Below are 22,441 nucleotides of genomic sequence, written 5' to 3' on the forward strand. Positions count from 1 at the left end.
AGTTTACAACTCCTCATGGCTTCTTAATAGGTGAAGTAGGTGAAAAGTCTGAGAAGCTCACAGCAGGGCTTGCTGTCTCAACAATACAGCTGAGAGGCTGCCAGCTCCTGTGCCTTCCCAGTCCCACTATAACTGGCAGTATGTTTGTTCATGTTTCCTGAAAACATTTTCTTTAAAAAGGAAAAGAAAAAAATGCCAAACACCACCAATCCAAAAAAACAAAAAAGGGAAGAAGAAAGAGTAACATCTGAACATCCCCCAGGCCCCACCCCAGTAAGTCTGAGATTATCTTATTCCTCCCCTGAAATAATATAAAGAAGCATTTCAGGCAAAATACTTAGTATTAATGGTGTCTTACTGCCCAACCTCCCAACCATGCCCTTTTCCCTTTTATGTGTATCTCTTGGAGCAAAATAAATTCATTAATGGCTTTCCACATATAAATACAATAGAAAAGAAAAGTCTGGAACCTGAACTATCATGGGACCAAAAAGTATCTTGGCCTTTTGGGAGTTTCCTTGTCAGAAAGTGTAAGCCTCAACAGGAAATAGAGGCTCCTTCTCCTTTGAGTTCAATACCCTCCCTGTGTCCTACTCACCAGGAAAATAAGTGTGTTCATATCCCACCTAATTTACAACAGAAGATAACCCCATCCCATCCCCAAAACATAAAAATACAAGTCTATGCCCCCAGAATGATCAAACCAGTTTAACTCCCTCCCCCCTACCCTGAACTCTTGCTACATAAATACATGTATGTATTTGATTATAGTATAAACAGCTCCTCATCCACTTCCAGTTCTAAGCATCAGCTGCTGCTGTTGCCAAGCTCTGGGGTCCTGACCCATTCCAGAGGAACTTGCCACTCTTGCTCAGCTCTCGGGCTTCAGGGTCATCATTCCAGCGCCGCTTCAACCGAAGCTTGGGGGGCATCAGGGCATCTTCTTTCTTCTCAGGTGCACTGGGCTCTTTGCCAGGCCTGTCCTCACCATCTTCAGTCACCTCCAGAGGTTCTTCACTTGGGGTGCTAATGGGCACAGAGGGCCAGATGGGTGGTGCAGGACGAGCAAAGATGGTGCCTTTTTCCTCCTCAACGGTCCGGCTTGGCACAGTGCCCTCTTCTTGAGTGTGCTCCTCCTTCCCTCGTGCCGACTGCCTGAGGCTCTCAGGATCCTTTTCAGAGGCAGGTTCCACCTTGATTCTTGGGGGAACAGAAGCCATGGTGGGCACGGTGACTGGTGCTGACTCCTCGCTGCTCTCAACCCTCTCCCGGTTCTTCCGCCCAACTGGTGGGGGCTGCAGCTTGATGGAGAACTGAGTTGACTCCTCAGGATGCATCTGGCACTGCAGTGGTGGAACCATGAGCCCCGGGTAACGGGGAAAAGTCCGAGGACTCAGATGGTAGTTGAACACAGAACAAGCTTGAGAATGAAGGTAGTGTTTCATTTCCTCAGGGTTGAAGGAGAAGCAGCTGCTGCTGGTGAAAGGACTCAGGCCAGGTGATGGGCTATAGGAGAAGATGGTGGGAGTCAGGGAGAGGGCTGGTGAAATGGGGACATTAAGGACACCTCCGCGGCCAGGGATTGGAGAAACAGCGAAGGGACTGTGGGGGTCAGGGTACATCCCTGGCCTAGCAAACAGAGGAAGCATTATGTCAGGCTTGCGTTTCTGATGGCCAATCCCTCCTCCGCCAATGGCATTCCTGGAGGACATGGGATCCACACCCCGGCGCCAGTCAGCAGCTGAGCCATCCTCCAGCTCTGAAAGCTCAGCCTTTCTATCAGTACCATTACTGGACTCCTGGCCAGAAGCAGTTAGGGAGCTAGCAGAGAACCGTCCCGGCTGCACATCACTGGTTGGAGAATGGGTGTCCAGAGGTGGGAAATGGAACCGGGAAGAGGCTGTTGGCACTGGTGGCGCACTCTGAGGAACCACACCTGTGACGGTGGAAAATACAAAAGCCTCTATCAGAGGACTGCTCATTCATTATCATCACTTACGCTAAATAAGTGCAAAATATTTAGTAGTAATAGGAAACAATCATTCCAACTGGACTGAATCCCATAGTTCTCCAACTTCCTAGTAACTACTGTTCAGCTGCTTCTACTCAATTTGTCATCCTTTTCTAGTCTCTTTACTGTCTTCACAGTACTCCTTACTGTCAAAAACATTGTAATTGCTTATCCATATTCTAAAACCTAAATTCCACATGGCAGGGACTTCCTGTTGTTCACAACTGTACACCTCGCGTTCAGGGCTTAACAATTAGGAAGTACACAATAAATATTAAGTGGAAGGAATGAATGGGTACAAGAGCCTTCTCTGCACCTCTAAATATTGTGTATATATTACCTGTTTCAAATTTTAGCTCTGCAAATAGTCTTATTTCCGTAATTTTGGCCATATATATATATTCGTGTGTGTGTGAGACGAGGTAGAGGTTTACTGAAATATAAACATTCAAGAACATTTAAGATAGAAAATAATAACAACATATAGATACTTGCTACAAGAGGACATCTGATGTTTACTCACTGCCTAGACTACCCACATGCTATCACATTTTTCCTTGTTGGAATAAAGATATATTTCAAGATGGGATGTGGGGAGGGGACAGAGCTGCTCTGGCTGCCTGTACCTTCAAAGAAGCTCTGCTTGGGCCAAGGCCCCATTCCTGGATGCACTGCTTGGCCACATATAAAAAGCAAGCAAACCAAACCACACCAAACCAAAAAACAAATCAACAAAACTGGAAATGACATGCATGTAAAGTAATGCCTTAAAAACTCAAAGACCCTGTACCTGACATACACAGGTACAGGGTCTGTTTTATTTTAGTAAAAACTGTTTATTTAAGCTGTTTTATTTTAGTAAAAACAGCTTAATTTTTAAAAAGGCTACACATTTGTTAAGGTAAGTTCTTATTGCCAAGTGTTTTATCATTCCTGATACACAATCACTACTTCACAGAGATTCAAATATTTTTCAATCTCTCCAAATCTACATTCCTCTAACAAATTCTACTGAATGATCTCCATTTGCAACCTGCTTTTAAACATTAAAGAGGCTGGGAGAAAATCCAGGACCTACAATTCCTTCTCCCAAGTTTGCTTACTAAAATGTAAAGCTCTAAGTGATAACATACACTGTGCTATTTATGTCTACTTTTTTTCTTCTTCTCTGAGACAGGATTTCGCTCTGTTGCCCAGGTTGGAGTGCACTGGCACCATCTTGGCTCAATGCAACCTCCACCTCCTGGGTTCAAGTGATTCTCGTGCCTTAGCCTCTGGAGTAGCTGGGATTACAGGCATGGGCCACCATGCCCAGCTAATTATTGTTGTTTTTAGTAAAGACCGGGTTTCACCATGTTGGCCAGGCTGATCTCAAACTCCTGGCCTCAAATGATCCACTCGCTTCAGCCTCCCAAAGTGCTGGGATTACAGGTGTGAGCCACTGCGCCCAGCCCATGTCACCTTTAGTGGCTCATGGTTCTCAACTTCCCTCAGTGGTCCTCCTGATGAGACATGAAAAAGGTATGTCATCTGAGGCCTCAGGAACCTGTGGGTTCCTGGGAAGTGTCAGCAGCTTCTAAAATAATATCAGCAGGGTTCTGAGGCAAAGATGAATAAGGAAGAAGGAAAAAGGGAGAAGAAAAAAATAGAAAAAAAACCCCAAAATTTTAAGCAAAAGTATAGTGATCTATAAGTGGAAACAAAAAAGGCACACAGATATGGTATGGTTAGGAACTGCTTCCCATCAGCTGGTGCCTTCTCCTCTTGGTCTAGCATACTCTGGAGTCTGCTGGTATTTGTAAGACTGTAGCTTTCTAGGTACATGTGACTGAGTGACACTATGACAGAGCCTCATTTCTCAAACTAATGTTCCACAGAAAACTGTTCTGCAGGCCTTTTTTTTTTTTTTTTTTTTTTAAGCGTCTGACTGAGAGGGCAGGACGTCTGGCTTCCGAGCAGGAACCTTCATAGTGTCAGTGATGAAAGAGAGAATTAAATACGGGTGATGTTGAGAAAGGCAAGAAGATTTGTGTTCAGAAGCGTGCCCAATGTCACACTGTGGAAAAGGGAGGCAAGCACGAGACTGGGCCTAATCTCCGTGTCTCTTTGGGTGGAAGACAAGTCAGGCCACTGGATTCTCTTACACAGATGCCAATAAGAACACTGATGGAGTATTTGGAGAATGCCAAAAAGTACATCCCTGGAACAAAAATGATCTTTGCCAACATTAAGAAGAGGCAGAAAAGGGTAGACTTGATAGCTTATCTCAAAAAAACTACTAATGGGTAATAATGGGACACTGCCATTATTTATTACAAAACAGAAGCCTCATGACTTTTTTATGTGTACCATAATTTAACAGATCTCAAAAACCAGAATCCACATCATGAGTGACTGACAGAATTATTTTTGTTGGGCAGTCCTGATTTAATTAAGACTGACTTGAGGTTAGATGAGTATGTTTGGCTTTTGGAATTTTAATAGTAATTCCGATTTAGTAAATGCTCTCTATCACTGTTTACCCCTTCTAAATATATGACTGGACTTCATTAGTAATGTTCAATTTTTCACAAAGATGATGAATGCCATCTTAAAACCTATTGGAGAATGGTTTTATATTTAGATTTACATAACTGGTTATGTGAATGTATTTAAATACTGGGGAAATTCCTTCACTGTCTCAGAACCAAGCAAGATTCACCAGTGTTTTATGTTCATTTGCCTCTTAAAGGCAAGGGATGAATATAAGGTAGCAATGTCTACTTTATATTTTTGGCCTTAACAATAGCCAATCTAATTAGAATTCTCTGTATCTAAAATGATTCCTTTTACTTATTGAAAGGCATTTTAGTAGGTTTATGTGTAGTATCAAATAAAGATTTAACATTTCTCACATTTTATAGGTATTCTATAGGATCAGATACTTATTAATTCTTTACATCTAATTCAGACTAAGTTATAATTTGGGATTGTCTTTAAACAGCCATTCAGAAACATAACACTGTAGAACTGCTATGTATTTGTGATTGGAAATGGTGCTTTTGCCAACTTAAAAGGAATTAAGTAGAGGAAATATACACATTTAAAAATTATGCATGATCATAAAACTTAAGATAATTAAAAACAAAATCACAGATTGAAAAAAAAAAAAATAAAGCCACTGATTTCATCTTAAAATTAGGAAGAACAGAGGGATGACCTTGCAAATGATTTGAGTAGAGCCAAGAGGGTCCCAGGCCAAATGTATTCTTCTACTAGCCAATTACGGTGGCTACAATTCTACCCTTTTTGATTCTTTTGGATCTTGACTTTTAATTAAGAGTACATCTACTCAAAAGCAAAAAGCCACTTCTATGTACTCAGAAGAATGAAGTATGTCCTGCCCCGATCCTGACAGTATCTTCTGTATCTTTCCAATGTGCAGGAAAAGGTCCTGTCTCCTAAGCAATTTAGAAATGCTTGATTCAATCTAGTTTTTTTTTGTTGTTGTTTTGTTTTTTTGAGACAGAATCTTGCTCTGTCACCCAGGCTGGAGTGCAGTGGGGCGATCTCGGCTCACTGCAACCTCCAACTCCCAGATTCAAGCAATTCTTCTGCCTCAGCCTCCCAAGTAGCTGGGACTACAGGTGCGCACCACCGTGACTGGCCGGTTTTTGTATTTTTAGTAGAGATGGGGTTTCACTGTATTGGTCAGGCTGGTCTCAAACACCTGACCTCATGATCCACCCACCTCCGCCTCCTAAAGTACAGGGATTATAGGCATAAGCCACCATGCCTGGCCCAAAATCTAGTTTTTTATTAAAAAAACTAATAATAATAAACTGGAGGAATCTCAGTCTTTACCTATGTTAAGGTATACTGTAAAGGAGACATAATAAGCAGTATTTTCCTAATGCATTTAGGTGGCGTAATGGGAGGTGAGACTAGAAGCAATACTGGGAAGGTAGCATTCTGGAACCCTTACCTCTGATTAACTGGAGTAGCCCTACTTTTATATGTTGCTATATCAAACCTAAGGTTTTGCTTAGAAAGAAAGTTTGCTGCTAAAAAAGAAAGTCTGAATATCATTGCTTTATAAGACCACCTCCATGAAGTCACCATGAAATTCAAGTACTGGGGTTGAAAAAAACTGGCTCTGAATCTCAGTTCTGGCACCTTCTACCTTGTAGCTTAGTACAAGTAGCACACTGGAATCTTTGACCCCCTCTGGCAAAATGGAATTCATAAAGTCTTCGCCTAGGTTCAAGTCTTGGTCCTACCACTTACTAGTTATGTGCCTCTGGACAGCTTACCTGTCTGTGCCTCAGTTTCCTTACCTGTAAAATAGGTCAGAACAGGGCCTATTGTTATGAGGATTAAGAGTTAATATTTGTAAAGCCCTTAGAATAGTACCAAGCATAGCAAATTGCATGTCATTGTTAAAATAATTTTTTTATTAATCATGGTACAAAAATTAAACCATAAAAAGACAACTATCATTCAAATATGGACTATGTATTAGATAACAGCATTATATCAATGTTAAACATCCTGGGTGTGGTAATGTTATTGTGGTTACGGAGGAGAATGTCCTTGTTCCTGGGAAATACAAGCTGAAGTACACAGGGACGAAATGTCATGATGTCTGCAACTTAATCTCAAAAGATTTAAAAAGTATATATAAATAGAAAGAGATAAAGCAAATGTGGCTACAATATTAACCATTAGTGAAACTAGATAAAGGATATATGGGTGTTTACTGTCCTTTTTCCAATATTCCTATAGGTTTGGAGTTTTCCAAAATAAAAAAAAAAAAAACTGGGGTTGGTGGGAGTAGAGAGGCATAGACTGAGAGGTATCAAGTCCATCCCTAACTGGTCTGTCCTGCCCCGATCCTGACAGTATCTTCTGTATCTTTCCAATGTTTCTTATGCAAATATAAGAAAATATTTTAATAATGTATTATATAGGATGCTTTTCATGATAAAATACACAGACCAGAATACCCCAACTGTTATCAACCCACCTTGTAGACATGATCTCACTGGCCTCCAGGATCTAAATCCACACAGCTCTATTTAGAGTACTTATCACATTTCACATTGCATTAAACCCGGCATATCTTATCTCTCATGCTAAATTCTAAGTTCCTTGAGGTAAAGAACTCCCATTATCTGTTGAACAAATGAATCCCAATCTAGAGGAGGAATATATGATCTATTAAATAAGAGCTAGATTTCAATAGCTCAATCTCTCAGGAATTGTTTCCCGAGAAACTGTTCAATAGATAACTATTCAACCTACCCTGATCAGTCTTTAACTTTGCTGTCGTTTTCCTAATTTTATCGTTTGTAAAATGTGGATATCAAGACATTCACCTTACTGGGTTGAAGAGTTGAATGAGATAATTCACAAAACTACTAAGCAAAAGTACCTCCACAAAGTAGATGTTCAATAAATGTTACATTCCTTTGTTATCATAAAGTTAACCTTAAACAACATTTGGCCTTTCTGGTCAAAAAGTTCTTTATAAACTAATGACACTAGTTCTTTGGAGTTGTCGATATCTAGGATGTGAGCAACCAGGTAGTAGAGATAGATGTACTAAAAGAAATGGACACAGTTTTGCTTTCCTTGTGGCTTTTTTGAGACTGAGTCTCGCTGTCGCCCAGGCTGGAGTACAGTGGCATGATCTCAGCTCACTGCAACCTCTACCTCCCGGGTTCAAGTGATTCTCCTGCCTTGGCCTCCTGAGTAGCTGGGACTATAGGTGACTGCCACCTGTATTTTTTGTATTTTTAGTAGAGACAGGATTTCAGCATATGTTGGCCAGGCTGGTTTTGAACTCCTGACCTCAACTGATCCACTGGCCTTGGCCTCCCAGAGTGTTGGGACTATAGGAGTGAGCCACCTGGCCCGGCCCCTTGTGGCTTCTTGAGCTCAGGTTAAAGATCAAAGTTGGTTCAATTGCCTTCAGGCAGAACAGGTGTGCTGGGCCACTACTGTTAAGTTTCTAGATCGGATTCTTCCCAGAGTGAGGATCCAGGTTTCCTTGCCCTGGAAAACCACATTACTTCCCAGGGCTGATGAATGCCCTATTCCAGGTTATCCAAGTGGCTGAAGTTCTGGATTTTCAATAGATAAAAAGGGTAAAAGACAGAAGAACAAGATGAATGAAACATTTTTTTGGGAGGGGGGTGAAGGGGTATAAAAAACAACAAATTCTTTAAAATTGTTGGTATATACATCTAGATTCCCAATTCCTCTAGGCATACAAGGAAGGGGCAAGAGTGAGAAATAGAGGAAGCAAGATTTGAGTGGCTAGAACAGGTCTGATTTCCTAACGCCTCTCCCTCAGGCACAAGGAAAGAAAACAGGTTGTAATTAGAGAGATGCATTCCAATACCACTTTTTTTTTTTTTTTTTTAAATGCATGCCCCAGGGACAGGAGGGAGTGGTTACAGAAGGAGAGATGAAACTGTAATGATAGCAGAGTCAAGCTAAAACTGCCCTAACTTGTTGTGTAGTAATTACATATCTGCAATGGATCTCAACATTATGTTCTCTCAGCCACACCCCCACTAATTTTTCAGGTTTCTTCCAGCTTTTCTGAGAAGTTGTATTACTGCATGATCAGCATTCTTTGCCTTAGCATACAAGGCCACAATGACAGAGTACTTACTGATGGACTGGTCAGAAAACAGTTAAATACAATCTACAGTAGTCCTTTCTTATCTGAGGTTTTGCTTTCCACTGTTTTAGTTACCCACAGAGGTCTGAAAACAGGTCTGTACAGTACACAAAGATATTTTGAGAAAGACCGCATTCACATAATTTTATTACAGCATATTGTTATGATTTTTCTATTTTATTATTGTCATTAATCTCTTACTGTGCCTCATTTATAAATTCAACTTTATCACAGATACATACGAGTGGGGTTAAGGGAAGAAAAATCATATATAAGAATGGAGTTTGGTACTATCTGTGGTTTGAGAATCTACTAGGGGTCTTAGAACATATACTGCTCAGATAAAGGGGAACTACTGTATTTTCTTGGGCAGGAGTATGATTTGCATATGGAAAAAAATCGCAAACAAGAACCCACACAACAACAGTCTTTTGAGAGACTGCTTTCAACATCAAGAGAGAATGTGGGGAGCTGTGATGGAAAGCTATAACCAGGAAAGTCAGGAGGGGAAGCCCTACTGCACTTAACAGGAGAGAAGGTCAAGTAACCCCAGAATCTTGTTCTCTGAGGATTTGCTGGTGCAGATCAAAGACACTGCTTTTCACTGCAAACATGTGAACCTCCCCCTTCTCTGATCAAGGATGCTGTGGTTTTGATGATATTCACTTGATAAGGCAGAGCTTGCTAGTTTCACAGAAAATCGGAAGTGTTTGTAGAAACAGGTTCCCATCTATGAAAGAACCATTGGGCTGGGTGTTAAAACTGAGTCCTGAACTTAAAGATCATCACAAACCTATAAAACATCATTCCCAAATAAGACAGTGTAATAGTATCTAGGAGATTACAAACAATATGCAGAAAAGGGAACCAACCAAATAAACCAAAGAAATCTATCTTGATACTGCACAGCCTGTAACTCTGAGTGAGATGACTTGAGCGAGAACATTGAGGTAATCCAAAGGATCACATTATTTTAGTGTTTCTAAAATCTTCCTAAACATGCTATGTCTTAGATTTGGAGTTTTAAAAATTATTTTCAATGCAAAATTCATTCCCTACCAAGAGAGTTTGTATCTTACCACTTGACCGAATGTTGATGAACGGGTAGTTGGGCATCACCAGTTTGTTGAAGTTAAATTTATAGGTAAATCTTTTCCCTTTTGTTTTATGAAGGATCCTCTTGTTGTAATAGTATCTGTAAAAACAGGAATGCATGTCAATTTATCTTGTAGCTACTGACAGCTTTCAATACACTTAGGTAGCCACTGAGACCAACAATTCTTGCTCTTAAGTATTACAAAAATCACTACCAATCTTTTGCAGCCTGGCCCGCCAGGTAGACCTAGGAGACCTAAGAGCTTAATTTTGTTACTCAATTTTCAACTCAGCTCCAGTTTTTGCCGAGAGGTTTACAAAGACAACTTCACTTTAAGATTCTGAACACCTATCCTAGCCCCAAACATTTTCTTCTCCATCTCTCTACAATTTCAATTCTATAGTCCATTTCCTTCCGGTTGCACTGCATGTCACTAACTGCTTAGTTTCTCTTTTTCGTCTTGCCCAGGTGGGGGCAGACAAGTCACTAAGCAGACCTGATGTGGTTAGTCGGGAGGCCTAAGCTCAAAAGATAGACAAAGGAATGTAGAACTGTTTTATGGTGGCAGGTCAAACAATGGCATGCCCTGATCTGGAAAACAGCAGCTAGTGTGGCCTGCTTCACCTTCAAAGACTCAAAGGGATGTGAAAGAATACAGCAAAGCCACTGCACAGATTGTACATTTCAGGACAGGAGAACTTCAATTATCTGGAACCTTTAGTCTTACATCTATGCAGTAGCAGAGGTTATAAACTGCCTTCTAGCCCCTTGAGGGCTAACGGGCTATGAAATTTAAGACCGACAAGGGGAAAAAAGAACCTGAGAAAACTTATAGTGATCAATCTTTAGACATGTTGCAGCAGGCTATGGACAACTTGAGCTCACAGACACAGTTCCTGAATAGATAGGTCAGTATCATTGAATCTTCCTCCCGTGACTTGCTTCATCCTTTTCTAAGTTTCTTCCAGGAGAGCCCAAAGAAGAAATTCTGACAGATTCTAATAGAGAAGTCTAAATTAATCTTTTGGATTATAAATGAGCTCCAATCCATGTTTCACCATATACTCTCGCCCACTACAGAGCAGAATCGGCTGTCTGTCAGGATCCAGTGCCAGCCACATTGGAATCCCCTCCTACATATAACCAAAGATACGCCTTTTCTCCTCCTGTGCCTATGCTACTCACATTCAACAGCTCTTCTACTCCCACTTTAAGTGACACATTATTCACTAAGATAGTGTAGTCTTTTATTACCTGATACCCTTTTATCTAGCATTCACCAAACAGCTTAGTTTCCTTCCAATCTGTTAACACAGATTTGAGAATCCTTTCCCTTACCTGAGGGCCCGGCTCAGCTTGTCATAATTCATCTGTGGTTTACATTTCCTGCGGCCCCAGAGGCGGGCCACCTCATCTGGATCTTTGATGACAAATTCCCCGTACTCTCCCTGCTGCCAGGCGATGACATGGCGGAACTCTTCCTTCTGCAGCAGCTCCAGGATGAAGTGCCACAGCTGGATCTGCCGGGAGCCTGGGGACGACTCTGTTTTGTAGGCCCAATCAGGAAACTGATATCCTTTCATGTGAGAAGGTCAAGATCAAGCTAGTTAAGAGCTAGGTACATACATACCAGCAACCCTAACTGCACATTCCACTGCTCTGAATCTAGAGTGCTTTGCAAACATGCTGTAAGTACTCTCAGTCAGCTGGGCCTAACCACAATGGGGAGAGGAAAGTAGAGAGAAGTCACCTATCCTTGTGGCAATCATTAAATCTGATAAGAGTTGGGCAGCAGCAACCAGATGTCCTAATCTTACCATTTCATACATTACTAAATCTCACACCTACTTTCTATAAGGACATGAAAGTGCTAAAGGGAACAAACAGGGAAGATAAACTAATGTTTTAGGAAAATACAGCTGAAAATTCCTTTTCCCTAAGGTTGGAACTGTGTCTCTAACAGCAAAGAGACTCTAAAGCTTGGGATATGGGTGTGGTGACCAGACATGTTAAATATACATCCATAGGAAACAAGCCTACAACTGTCCTGCCAGTATCCACCTAGCCAAGAGGCTGTCAGTCATGGTCTGACATTTGTGAACAGAGCTCAAGTTGAGAGAACAGGAACCACTGAGGGACCTTCCAGGTACATCAGAGATGATTAACTTCTGCTCACCTCCACCTCCTTCTGGCTTTTCCACGATGCTACAGCCGGCTTTCATTTTCACCCTCCTGCTGAGAGACACAAGCCACACAATTACTCTAAGATGCTATTTTATTTAGTATCCTGTCAAAGTTTTCTGGCAGTCTTTCCCCAAACTAACTTCCTTTCCCCTGTTATTTCCTTATGCAACTCTCTTTCTTTCAAACATGTCACCTCCAAACTGCTACTCCCCAAATTATCAAATGATGGGCCTCAGGTCATCAGCTTCAAAAGCCGTAATTATCTCTCACCTGACTTTAAACCACAAAGTGTAAACACTATCTTTAATATTTGCTTTCCTCCTCCTGACCAACCCTTCAAATGTACAAAAATAAAAATAAAAAAGGAGGGTACAGTGAAACGAGTCCAAAAATGCAGCCCAAACAAGTCAAACAGTTTGTCTTCTATTACTAGACAAGCCCACATGCCAAGATACACAAGCCTGAGTTCACCCAGATGTGCCAGTTTAAAGGGTGAAAAAAACCCAAATCCATCTGATTCCCACTCAAGAATGAACATCTGATTTTGATTTATTTTGCTGAATTATGTGAGATGGGAGAAGGAAGATTCTTCCCAGCCAGAAACTGCTCCCTCCTCCTTGAAAAATACCCTGGGATATAGGAAGTAAACATATCATATGTACACTTACTCTATACAAAAAACACACAAACTCCCAAAAAGTTTTTGAGAAAAATTATACATTTTCTCCATTTAACAGGAAGGGGTGAAACGCAGGCATTTCTGAAGCCCTTCTGGCCAGTGAGTGGAGGGAGTCTTGCTGCGATTTGAATTCATTCCATCCAGATTTACAGTTCCTCAATAAATTTCCTGTTCCTCCCAGCAAGCAGCTTTGTGTCAATCACTTAGCAAAAAGGAGGGAGGGGTGAAACTGCCAGAGGGACATGGAGGCAGGAGAGGGCAGATCTACCCTCGCAGTTCCCCAGGGTGGATGACAGGCCCTTAGCATCCACATTAGCAGGAATCGAGAGAATGCAGGTGCCTAAGTGGCCCCCGGGTAGGGACAAATTCCTTATCTTGGAAATCTCACCTAACCTAGGATTCCTCTAGATCTTTTGAATATTTTTTCTCACCAAACACATTAAGGAGACCAGCCAGTGTCAGTCTACAAAACTACTAGCGGCGGAGGACAAGATAAACACCCCAAAGGAAGGAGAAGACAGACAAGGAAAACACACACACACACACACACACACACGAGATATACAATAACAAGGCACCGGGGCTGAGGCAGGAGCTTCCTCTTCCATCTTAGTGACAATGAGGGAGGAAAAACACGAATTTCCCCACTGCTCCAGGAAGCTGCCCTGGACTCTTAACTCCTAGGATGTGCTGTCGGATCGTGAGGCCTTTTACCCTGTCACAGAACTCCCTCCAACCATCACGACTCTGGGGTTCAAATCCCGTTGCAACAATGACCTGACAAGGAAGCCCTCTCTTGACACTCCAGCTCTCCAATTTTCCCCATAAAAGTCCCTTTCCCAGGAGCCCTGAGGCGCCTCTGCACGCCTTTCGCATATTCACTGCAAGGACACTTCATCCAAGCAGGGCCACTCGTCTCAACTCTGCAAACCACAGGACCCCTGCCCTTCCTCTGATCGCGACCACTCCCCGAAGAGTGAGGCATGCACAGTCTGGCGCTGCGGATTTCCCGCAGCAGCTCCGGGTCCTGGCTTCCACAGCCCCCAGAACCTCCTTGCCATTCACCTCCCGGGCTGGACCTCCCTTAACCGTGGCCTCAGGGCTGCGCGGGGCCACCGCATGAACGCTGACCTGGGTCCCTGTCGCCCCTCAGACAGACACGGGCTCCCACCCTCCCCCGCCCCCCGTACTGGGTGAGGCCCAGCTGGGTGGGTACGCGGCCCGGCGGCCGGCCCCGATCCCAGGGACGCCATCCCCGCCGGGATCCCGGATCCGACCCAGACGGCCCGGCCGCCGAGGCGAGGCCGGGACTCACCTCTTCCCGGCACGGTCCGTCTTCAGTCCAGTCTCCTCCGCGGCGTCTCCGGCTCCTCCTCATCCACCCCAGCAGGAAGTGACCTTCTCGGCTGCTGTCGTCACTTCCATCCTCAGCAGAAAGGGCGGGGGAGGAGGAGGCGCCCTCCCGCCGGTTCCCAGCCTCACCTCGCCGCACCCAGCCGCGTCTCCCTTTCCTTTCTCCTTTCAGCAGACGCCGACTTCCGCCCGCACTCCGCCCCCTGCGCGCTCCTCCCGACACGCATCCCGCGCATCCGCCCCGGCGTGGCCCGTGCGTCACGCTGCGGGGGCACGTTACGCACGCTCGTGGCGGGCGGCCGTCTCGGCTCGCTGCTGGGCCAGGGTCCTGCAGACGCTGGGGGGGTGACGCGGCGCGAGAGGGCGCTGGGCTGGTACAGGCTTCCCCCGCGAGTTCCGCGCAGTGAGGCAGAACGGAATTTGCGGGGCGAGGCGCTGCCCCGGGGTCCCACCTCCCGAGGGGAGGGGACCTTGCAGACCCCACAGGAAGGCCCAGGCGCCACACAACAGAGAGGCGGCCAGTCTCTCTCCAGAAAAGGGCCCTGCGACCTCCCAGAGAGGGGATCCCTCACAATGGGAAGACGGGACCCGCAGACTTCAGACGCAGTTCCCTACCTTTTAAGAAAGGGCCCTTTCATATACGTATGAAAGAAACCGCAAAGCTTTCTCTGAAACACGTCGCTTTGGCATTTCCTCCCTGGGAAGACAGGGGAGCATGACCGCTTCCCCGCTAGTTCCCACCCTACTGCATTTAGTCTTAATTCGTCCCAGTCTAAGCAGCTTGCAAGTCCTTTCCCTAAGTCATTAAAACTCGTGTCCCCTTTTTCTTTTACCTTTGTTCCTGCTCGGGCAATTACAAATATCTGTCCAAAGCATGTTTTTTTCTTTCTTTCAAGGCTAATTAAGGATAAAGAATCTCAAGCAGTTCAGCTTTATCTCCAGTCCCACCCCCGTAAATCTGAGTGGTGTCCAGGCATAGTTTCACTCCAGAGGCAGAAGAAAGGGAGGAGTGAGGATCAGTAAAGGTTAAAGAATTTAGAATACGAGCGTGGGGGAGGTGAAGAAGAGAGATGGGATTGAAGGAGAATTGAAGATAAATTTTGATCAAATGGATCAAAACTTTGTTTTGTACCTCTACTGTAGTAAGACTTTTGCACTGTGTCTGCCACATGGGACTTGGAAATAATAGTTGTTACAAAAATTGCTTCCAGTTTTGAATGTGCTACTAGTCATTGTCTAACTTTTGATAAATTAAGTAGTAAATTGGCTTCCTCTGGCCTAAAATTACCTTACCTGTTTTTTGAAAAAGATAGCATTGTTTTATCCTTTCTAGTTAGAAATTCCTACTCTGTAGGTGAAATAAGGAGTGGAACTTAAACACCATAGAGAGGGTTACCAATATCTGCAACTAGTCCATTAGCTCTTTGTAGGAACTGTCTATATATTCTTTGCATCTTCTGCATAGTACCTAGAACAGCAACTTACATGTAGATATCAGATGTTTGCTAGAACATTCATTTAAAATAATGGAGTTTAGCTAAATGGAAATTAAGTCCTTGTGCCTTCATCTACTAGCTTTGTGACCTTAGTTAAGTGACTTCTCTGTCAATTCCTCATCTATGTGAACATAATACCTATAGTATCTACTCGTGGTTGTTGTTAGATGTGTTAATACATGTAGAGTGGTTAGAACGGAGAATGGTATATTTTGAATATGACAGATGAAAAATGTTGGCAAAGATAATAATCATAGCAATCATTCTTATGAGAATTCTCAATTTCCCATACCACCCATGCAAATCTTAGTAATTGTTACAACTCAGAAACCAGGGTGATCGGGAATGAGTAGTTTCTTCTGAAAGTCTGAAATTGCTCATCTTTGGCTCATAGCTCAAGTGGTTATGGTTAGAGCCAGCACGGTTGACTCCGAGAATCCTGTGCTCTACAAAGGGCGGGGAGTCGGAGTATAGGGACTCTTTCTGCATATTTTTAGGCAAGCCAAACTCGTAGGGTTCTCTGCTGATGCTTCTCTAATTAACGTCGCAAAAGATGTCTTGAGTAAATACAATTAACAGAGATAAACAAGTCTCTACCTGGCTGGAGTCTAAATTGATATATTGAGAAATGTTTATATTCCAGCAGAACTCAACAGTTTTTACATTAGGAATCTAATCACTGACCTGAAACTCAAGAGGTAAATTTGGGTTTGATGAAGGAAACTGGAAATTCCTTAATAATTAGTAGGTCTGAATAAATGAGTTGTGGCTGGGATCCTCTCCTGTGGTGGTAGGATCTGGGGACATTTGGATGGCTAGGGATATCTGGCCCAGCATACCCAGGGCCCCTATCCACTGTTTCCTTCACCATGGCACTGCTGCCTTCTCCATCTGCTGCAAACAGGTTTTCAAAACGTGGAGACTTTTCATGTTCCTGAAATAGGGAGAGCATGAGCTTTCTGAAAAGCCTGGGGGTGGAAACACTTAAGACACTTAGCATGAAAGTCAAGACAGGTTGTAATCTCTCTTGAATTTTCACTTGCTCAAAGCTGTCTTTGTCCACTGACATTACCTTCCTACCCTCTTCCCACCCATCTTTACAATTGTTCCATATGTCTAGGATAAATTTCTGTTCTAAATCTCATGCTCTCAATTCCACTGTCACCACAACACAGCCATTTCATTGCTTCTTAAAAAAAGAGAAAGGAAATAATTTTTTAAAGTATTTGTCTTCGGAAAAACCCTTTCTGGATTGTTGTGTGTGAGTGTGTGTGTTTCTTCCCCGGCTTGTGCTTCTTTATTACCCCCATTTTCATTTATATTCTCCACACACCCTGAACTAATCTGGACATGTATATGATGTAAATGCTTTCCTCTCTACTCTTGTAGTAGATGACTGTCTTGTTCTACCATCTGTGTGTCACAGAAGTATTTGTTCTTCCTAGTGTGTTTGTCTTAGATTGCAGGCCCTCAGGGGTTGCAGCCACAGTCAATAGGTCCCCACACTGCCTAGAATAGTTCCCTGTCATCATTTGAGATGTCTAATGATGATAATTTCCTTCTCTGCTATCATGTATGCTGATGTGCTGATGCTGATGAGACTAGCTTCTGTCTCCTCCCTCAGTCTTCACTAAGTCTCCCAGTTAAAGGCTAGTGACCTCTTTCCCCCAGTGTGTTTTCACTAAACTTAGATTCAGAAGACCTGAGTTTCAGTCCCAGTTCTGTCCTTTGCTAACTCTATTCTCTGACAAGTCACTGACCTCTGAGGTCCAGCCTTCTCATCTCTAAAAGGGGATGCTACTGGTGTCCCTGATAAGGACAGAAATGTAATAGCAGCTGTGGAGCACTTGTAAACTCTGAAACCCTTTACAAAGCTCAAGGATGCGGATTACGCTTGCTGCCATCCCAGACCTCTCACTGTTCTTTAGTATCAACAATTCAAACTTTACAGCAATTTTCACCTCATTTCACAAACTTTGAGTGGGGATTTAATGTTTTAGATTTGGGTAGGACTCTAAATCTCAGGACAAAATTCTTTTTTATAATTTAAGTTCCAGAGTTTCTTATCTAGTCACTATTTTATGAGGCGTAGCTTGAGGCGATACATTGTAATCACTCTGTGCTTCAGTTTCCCCATCCAGAAAATGACCATAATAAGGATTTCCAGAAGGAAAAATAGTGTAACATTAAAACATTATTGATGAAGTAAAATAGTGAAGGGCAAATATGAAATTGATTTGTTCTCACCCTTTGTGACTCAGTTTCCTCTTCAGTAAAGTGAAGATAAATTCTTGCAAGAAAGAAAATTTTATTATTTGCGTTTTACCACATTGGACTCCAGTAGCTCATAAGATCTTGTGCTTTGGTTTATTTTTCCCATCAACTCAAGGTTGTTGTGAGGATAGAGGAATTAATGTCAGTAACATGATTGGGGATCCCCAGACTAAAGGTTAAGTGAGTCCAAAGCAGAAGTAACTTTGCCCAAAGTTACAGCTCAACCAGAAGGAGCAGAGAGTCTGGCTGTTTATGTAGCAGTGACTTGGGGACTCAAGGACTCTCCCCAATTCCACGTCCATGGTAGTCCACAAATACCCCTTCCTCTCACTTCCCTTTTTCAGGTGTTGGTTCCCCTCTCTCAAATCAGTGCAATGGAGAGGGTAGTGAAAGATCACGAAGGAACAGAATGGGAGACAGGATTAACATGAGGAAATGACCATTTAAGCTATTTTGCTGACCCTCCCACCCCCACCCCTACCTTCCCGCTGGCAGCCCAGGAGAAAGATTCCCCTGACCAAATGTGACTACCAGAATCTATATATTTCTGAAGGCTTACTTATTCCAGGAAGCCTGCTAAGTTAATTGGAGCGGAGAGCTAGCTTCTTCTGGTCTTAACCTATCTAGGGTGTGTTTTCCAAGGCCTGGCATTTGTTCCCCACACTGACAATACCAGAAACTTTGACCTGTTTACCACATAAACCTTTTTGCTTTCTTTTGTATTTATTCACTGTTCATATCCGGCTCTCATTGTGTTTTCCTTATGACTGTCCATATCATTTGTCATCCTAAGAGGGCAGAGGCTGTGCCTATCATTATATAGTGACCAATAAAAATGATAATCACTGTGCTAGAGACATAGGGATCATAGTCTAACAAATGCCAGTAATGGTTGTAATGAACAAGGGAGTGAGTCCTCAAATCAAGTTAATTAAGACTATCTCTTTAAGAATATTTTAGAATAACTTTGCTTTAATAATTACCCATGTATTTATGGACTTGTAGAATCTTAGAGATGGAGCAAATGTCAGAGGTCATCTATCTCATCCTGTCATGCAGTTGCCATCAGCCTTTCCTCGAAGTCTCATGATGATGTCATTACTTTGCCCAGCAAACTAGTCAGTGTTTTTCATCATAAAATATATCTACAAAGAGTATCTAAAAATGTATATGGATCAGTTGAAGGAAAATAGTAAAACACTTCAGTACCTACCGCTCAGGCAAATAATCAAAATTAGCATGACCCAAAGTCTTCTTTTGCCTCTCTTGGATTTCATCCAAGTTCAATGCTTAGATCACCCTAATCTGAGAATGTTCTTATATGGAGCTGAAATGTGTTCTGTGGACTCTACACATGACTCCTGCTGTGGTGCTGTGATTAAATTTAATGTAATTAAATTTGATGTTTCTTCCATGTGACAATCCATCAACTATTTGAAGGCAGGTATTATGCCAGAGCTGCCAGAAGAAACATCCTCATCCTTAGTTCCTTTCCTCTTCTAATGTGGCTTCTATAGGCAAACACAATCCTCCATAGACCTGGTCTGACTAGCAAAGTATAGAGTGAAACTCTTCCCTCCTTGATCCGGACATTTTTTTTTTTCTTTTTTTTTTAAGATGGCCTTGGATAGGATTGACTGTTTCAGAGATGATAGTACACTGCTGAATTGATAGTCAAACTCCTCATGGTTTTCTTATAAGGACTATTAATCCAGGTCTCTTCTGTTAAGTAGTTTTTAAACCTAAATGCAAAACTTTACATCAATTACATTAATTCCTGTCAATTTTATTTTGTTAGTTTTGTCTGTTATTCACTCCAGCCTGTCTATATCATCTTAATTTATTACAATGTGTTATTGTATAATTTGATAGACTACTTGGAGCAAGCATGAAAACAACTTCTATGGAACACATTAAAACACCGGTGTTAAATTATCCCAAACACAATCAAATATTTTCAGAATGTTTCGGAAGTCACTGCAGGATGGTGCAGTGTCTCATGCATTATTGCGCCTTTGATCTGTGGGATGCCAGTCACTCGTGCTGCAGGTAATGAGATTCCAAATAGCAGAGTGCTTAGTGCATGAAACTCTGGCAGAGAGTTAAAGCCACTGTGGAAAGCAGAGAATATCAAAGTAAGCTAGTCATTATGTTGGCAGTGGGGAGAGGGGAGTGGGAGTTCATGTACAGTAGTTAGAAGTCATAAGGAACTGGGAATCTATCATATTTTGGCATCAATTCAGAAGGCGGAACTTCTAGATACATGTATTGCCAGGATATATTTCTCTCAACAATAGATTATTGTAATGGACTTGGCTAATGTGCTTGCATTAATGTGTGAGGACCGGGTTCATTGGCACAATTTTAAAAAACTTGCCATCATGATAGCAACAGTTCTTGATTTCATAGCAAAAATTTGGGCTGCCAATACTTTAAGGAAAGAAGAAAAACTCAAAACTTGTGAGGAAAACGCCCTAGCATGCACCTCCTTCCCCTGACACTTAGGAAAGCACCTGGGACACAGAGAACAGGCCCTGCAGAAGCGCAAACACACACAAGTGCCATCTTGTCCAGCTTCTCCATTATGCAGATGCTGGTTGCAGACCAAGTCTTCTCCTGCCCCTGCATGCCAGTCTGGTCCAGAACAGCACTAGTTTCTCTTAAGTTCCTTCTGGAAAATATTTTGCCCTGAGACTGCTCCTAAAGCCTTGAAACACACGTTGAACCTGAATGTTTTAATTGAACCTCGTTACTTGAACTGTGTGTGTGAGGCATGGGTCCCTTGGGTCTGAAATAAGGCTAGAGAAGACTCAACTCTCAGTTACACAGTTTATCTCATGGTGCCAAAATACACTGCCGCTGGGAACTCAGTTACTTGTGGGAACTCAGTTACTTATGGTAACTGATTTTTTGCCTCCCCTGCTTCTCATTTACTCCACATAATTTGCACCTTATCTGCCTGAGTCCTCTCAACTTGATGCCAAGAGAGAAGTAGGAATTCAATGCAAATTATGAGAATCTCTAACATTAGGAGGGTAGCCAGAATCTGGGGAACAACCAAATCAGTTACTCGCCCTCAAAACCAGTGACACTAATTAGTTAGGTGCTTGGTTCTTCCCTATTCTGTAGAACATGGAAGGTCAGATATGTGGGGTTTCGTGGAGCAAAAGTGACTCATACTAGAATCCAGCAGTGCTTTGTGTGGATTTGTGATTTGCTTCCTGAAATTCCACAGAACTGAAATCAAATACCATTTCAAACAGTTCAATCTTAGAGTTACTCGTGTATCTTTATTTCTCAGTTGAAATTGCTCTGAGCCTATCAGAGCATTATGGGTCTATTGGCCAAGTTCACTAAGATCATTCTTTTTTTTTTTGAGACAGGGTCTTACTCTGTTGCTCAGGCTGGAGTTCAGTGGCATGATCTCAGCTCACTGTAGCCTCGACATCCTGGGCTCAAGCCATCTTCCGACCTCAGCCTTCTGAGTAGTTGGGACTACAGGCATGCACCACTCACAACTACACCTGGAGATATATATATATATATATATTTTGTAGAAACGAGATCTCACTGTGTTGTCCAGGCTGGTCTTAAAATTCTGGGCTCAAACAGTTCCCCACTCCTCGGCGTCCTAAAGTGTTGGGATATAGGTGTGAGCCACTGTGCCCAGCCAAAATTATTCTTTATTAGAATAGAAATGGCTTGGTGATATAAATACTTGCTGACATACCACCTTTGCTAGTACCAACAGAACAGAAGGGCTGCCCAGTTCTGAAAGATGTTTTTCTAGAAAATGCAATAACTCCTTAGATTTGTATAATTATATTTTTCAAAGCATTTTGAAAACTTTAATTATTAATTCATCCATTATTATTTATTCATTCCAGAAAAATTCATACAGCAGCTACTGTGTGCCATTCACTATGCCAGATTTTGGGGAGACAAAGCTTACAGAATTTGGTTTCCTTTTATTATAATAACAGTTCTATTAGCAATACTCCCTGCAATCATTTAAGGTGTGAACCATAGCTTTAAATAAAGTTAAATATTAAAGGTATTCATATATTATGCAAGCCAAACATATGAACAGAGTAAAACATGAACTGAGTTTAATGTAATCAAATATAACACAAATAGGTTCATCTAGTTCATTGAATTCTATTTGTGCATTCTTTTAACAAATATTGGTTGAGCACCTACTATGAATCAGGCACAGTGCTTTGCTGGGGGTACACAGATGATTTTAACACTGGTCTCTGCTTCAAAGAGCTAATGGGAGAGGTAGACCCATAAGCAGACAAATATGACCCAACGTGGGAGCAGAGTGCAACAGTTTGTTAACCTACCCAGTAGTCATTCCCAACCCTTTCTGGCTACCAGAGCCCTCTTCCCATTATAAAAATGAGAATACTTTCCCAGCTTTCCTTGTAACCAGGAAAAGGGCAGATTACCAAATCCTGTTCAGTCTACTGGAAGGATTTTAGCAAAGATTTTTCACCTGAGAACAGAGAGGAACTCCTATCCCCGAATCTCCTTCTGTTATGGGCTGAATCGTATTCTCTTAGAATTCGTTATATTCAAGTCCTAACTCCCGGGACCTCAGAATGTGACTGTATTTGGAAATAAGATCTGTAAAGAGGTAATGAGGTTAAAATAAGGCCATTAGGGTGGACCCTAA

At 42.4% G+C, this 22,441-nt stretch overlaps 1 protein-coding gene across 2 annotated transcripts; it reads right to left on the reverse strand.

Annotated features, from left to right (window-relative positions):
* Positions 1-626: 626 nt before the first annotated feature.
* On the reverse strand, positions 627-14,231 carry ETV3 (ets variant 3). Of its 2 annotated transcripts, none has more exons than XM_011928469.1 (5): positions 13,956-14,231; positions 11,954-12,012; positions 11,116-11,353; positions 9,761-9,876; positions 627-1,936 (listed from the first exon to the last, which is right to left on the reverse strand). In XM_011928469.1, exons 2-5 carry the CDS (start codon positions 11,997-11,999, stop codon positions 801-803), a joined length of 1,536 nt encoding a protein of 511 aa, XP_011783859.1. In that variant the 5' UTR covers positions 12,000-12,012; positions 13,956-14,231; the 3' UTR covers positions 627-800. The 2 variants fall into 2 exon arrangements, 1 of the variants encoding a protein (XP_011783859.1); XR_001000282.1 differs by lacking the exon at positions 627-1,936 and adding an exon at positions 9,441-9,599 and having other exon boundaries at positions 9,649-9,876.
* Positions 14,232-22,441: the final 8,210 nt, after the last annotated feature.

The sequence above is a fragment of the Colobus angolensis genome, unplaced genomic scaffold (assembly GCF_000951035.1).
Source record: "Colobus angolensis palliatus isolate OR3802 unplaced genomic scaffold, Cang.pa_1.0 Scaffold77, whole genome shotgun sequence".
Classification (NCBI taxonomy): domain Eukaryota; kingdom Metazoa; phylum Chordata; class Mammalia; order Primates; family Cercopithecidae; genus Colobus; species Colobus angolensis.

Excerpts from the sequence above, each read along its gene's own strand:
- ETV3 (XM_011928469.1), bottom strand. The coding sequence starts at position 11,999 with ATGAAAGCCGGCTGTAGCATCGTGGAAAAGCCAGAAGGAGGTGGAG. Across the intron at positions 11,354-11,953 it reads AAAGCCAGAAGGAGGTGGAG|GATATCAGTTTCCTGATTGG; the intron begins GTGAGCAGAAGT and ends CTCACATGAAAG. Across the intron at positions 9,877-11,115 it reads AAGCTGAGCCGGGCCCTCAG|ATACTATTACAACAAGAGGA; the intron begins GTAAGGGAAAGG and ends CTGTTTTTACAG.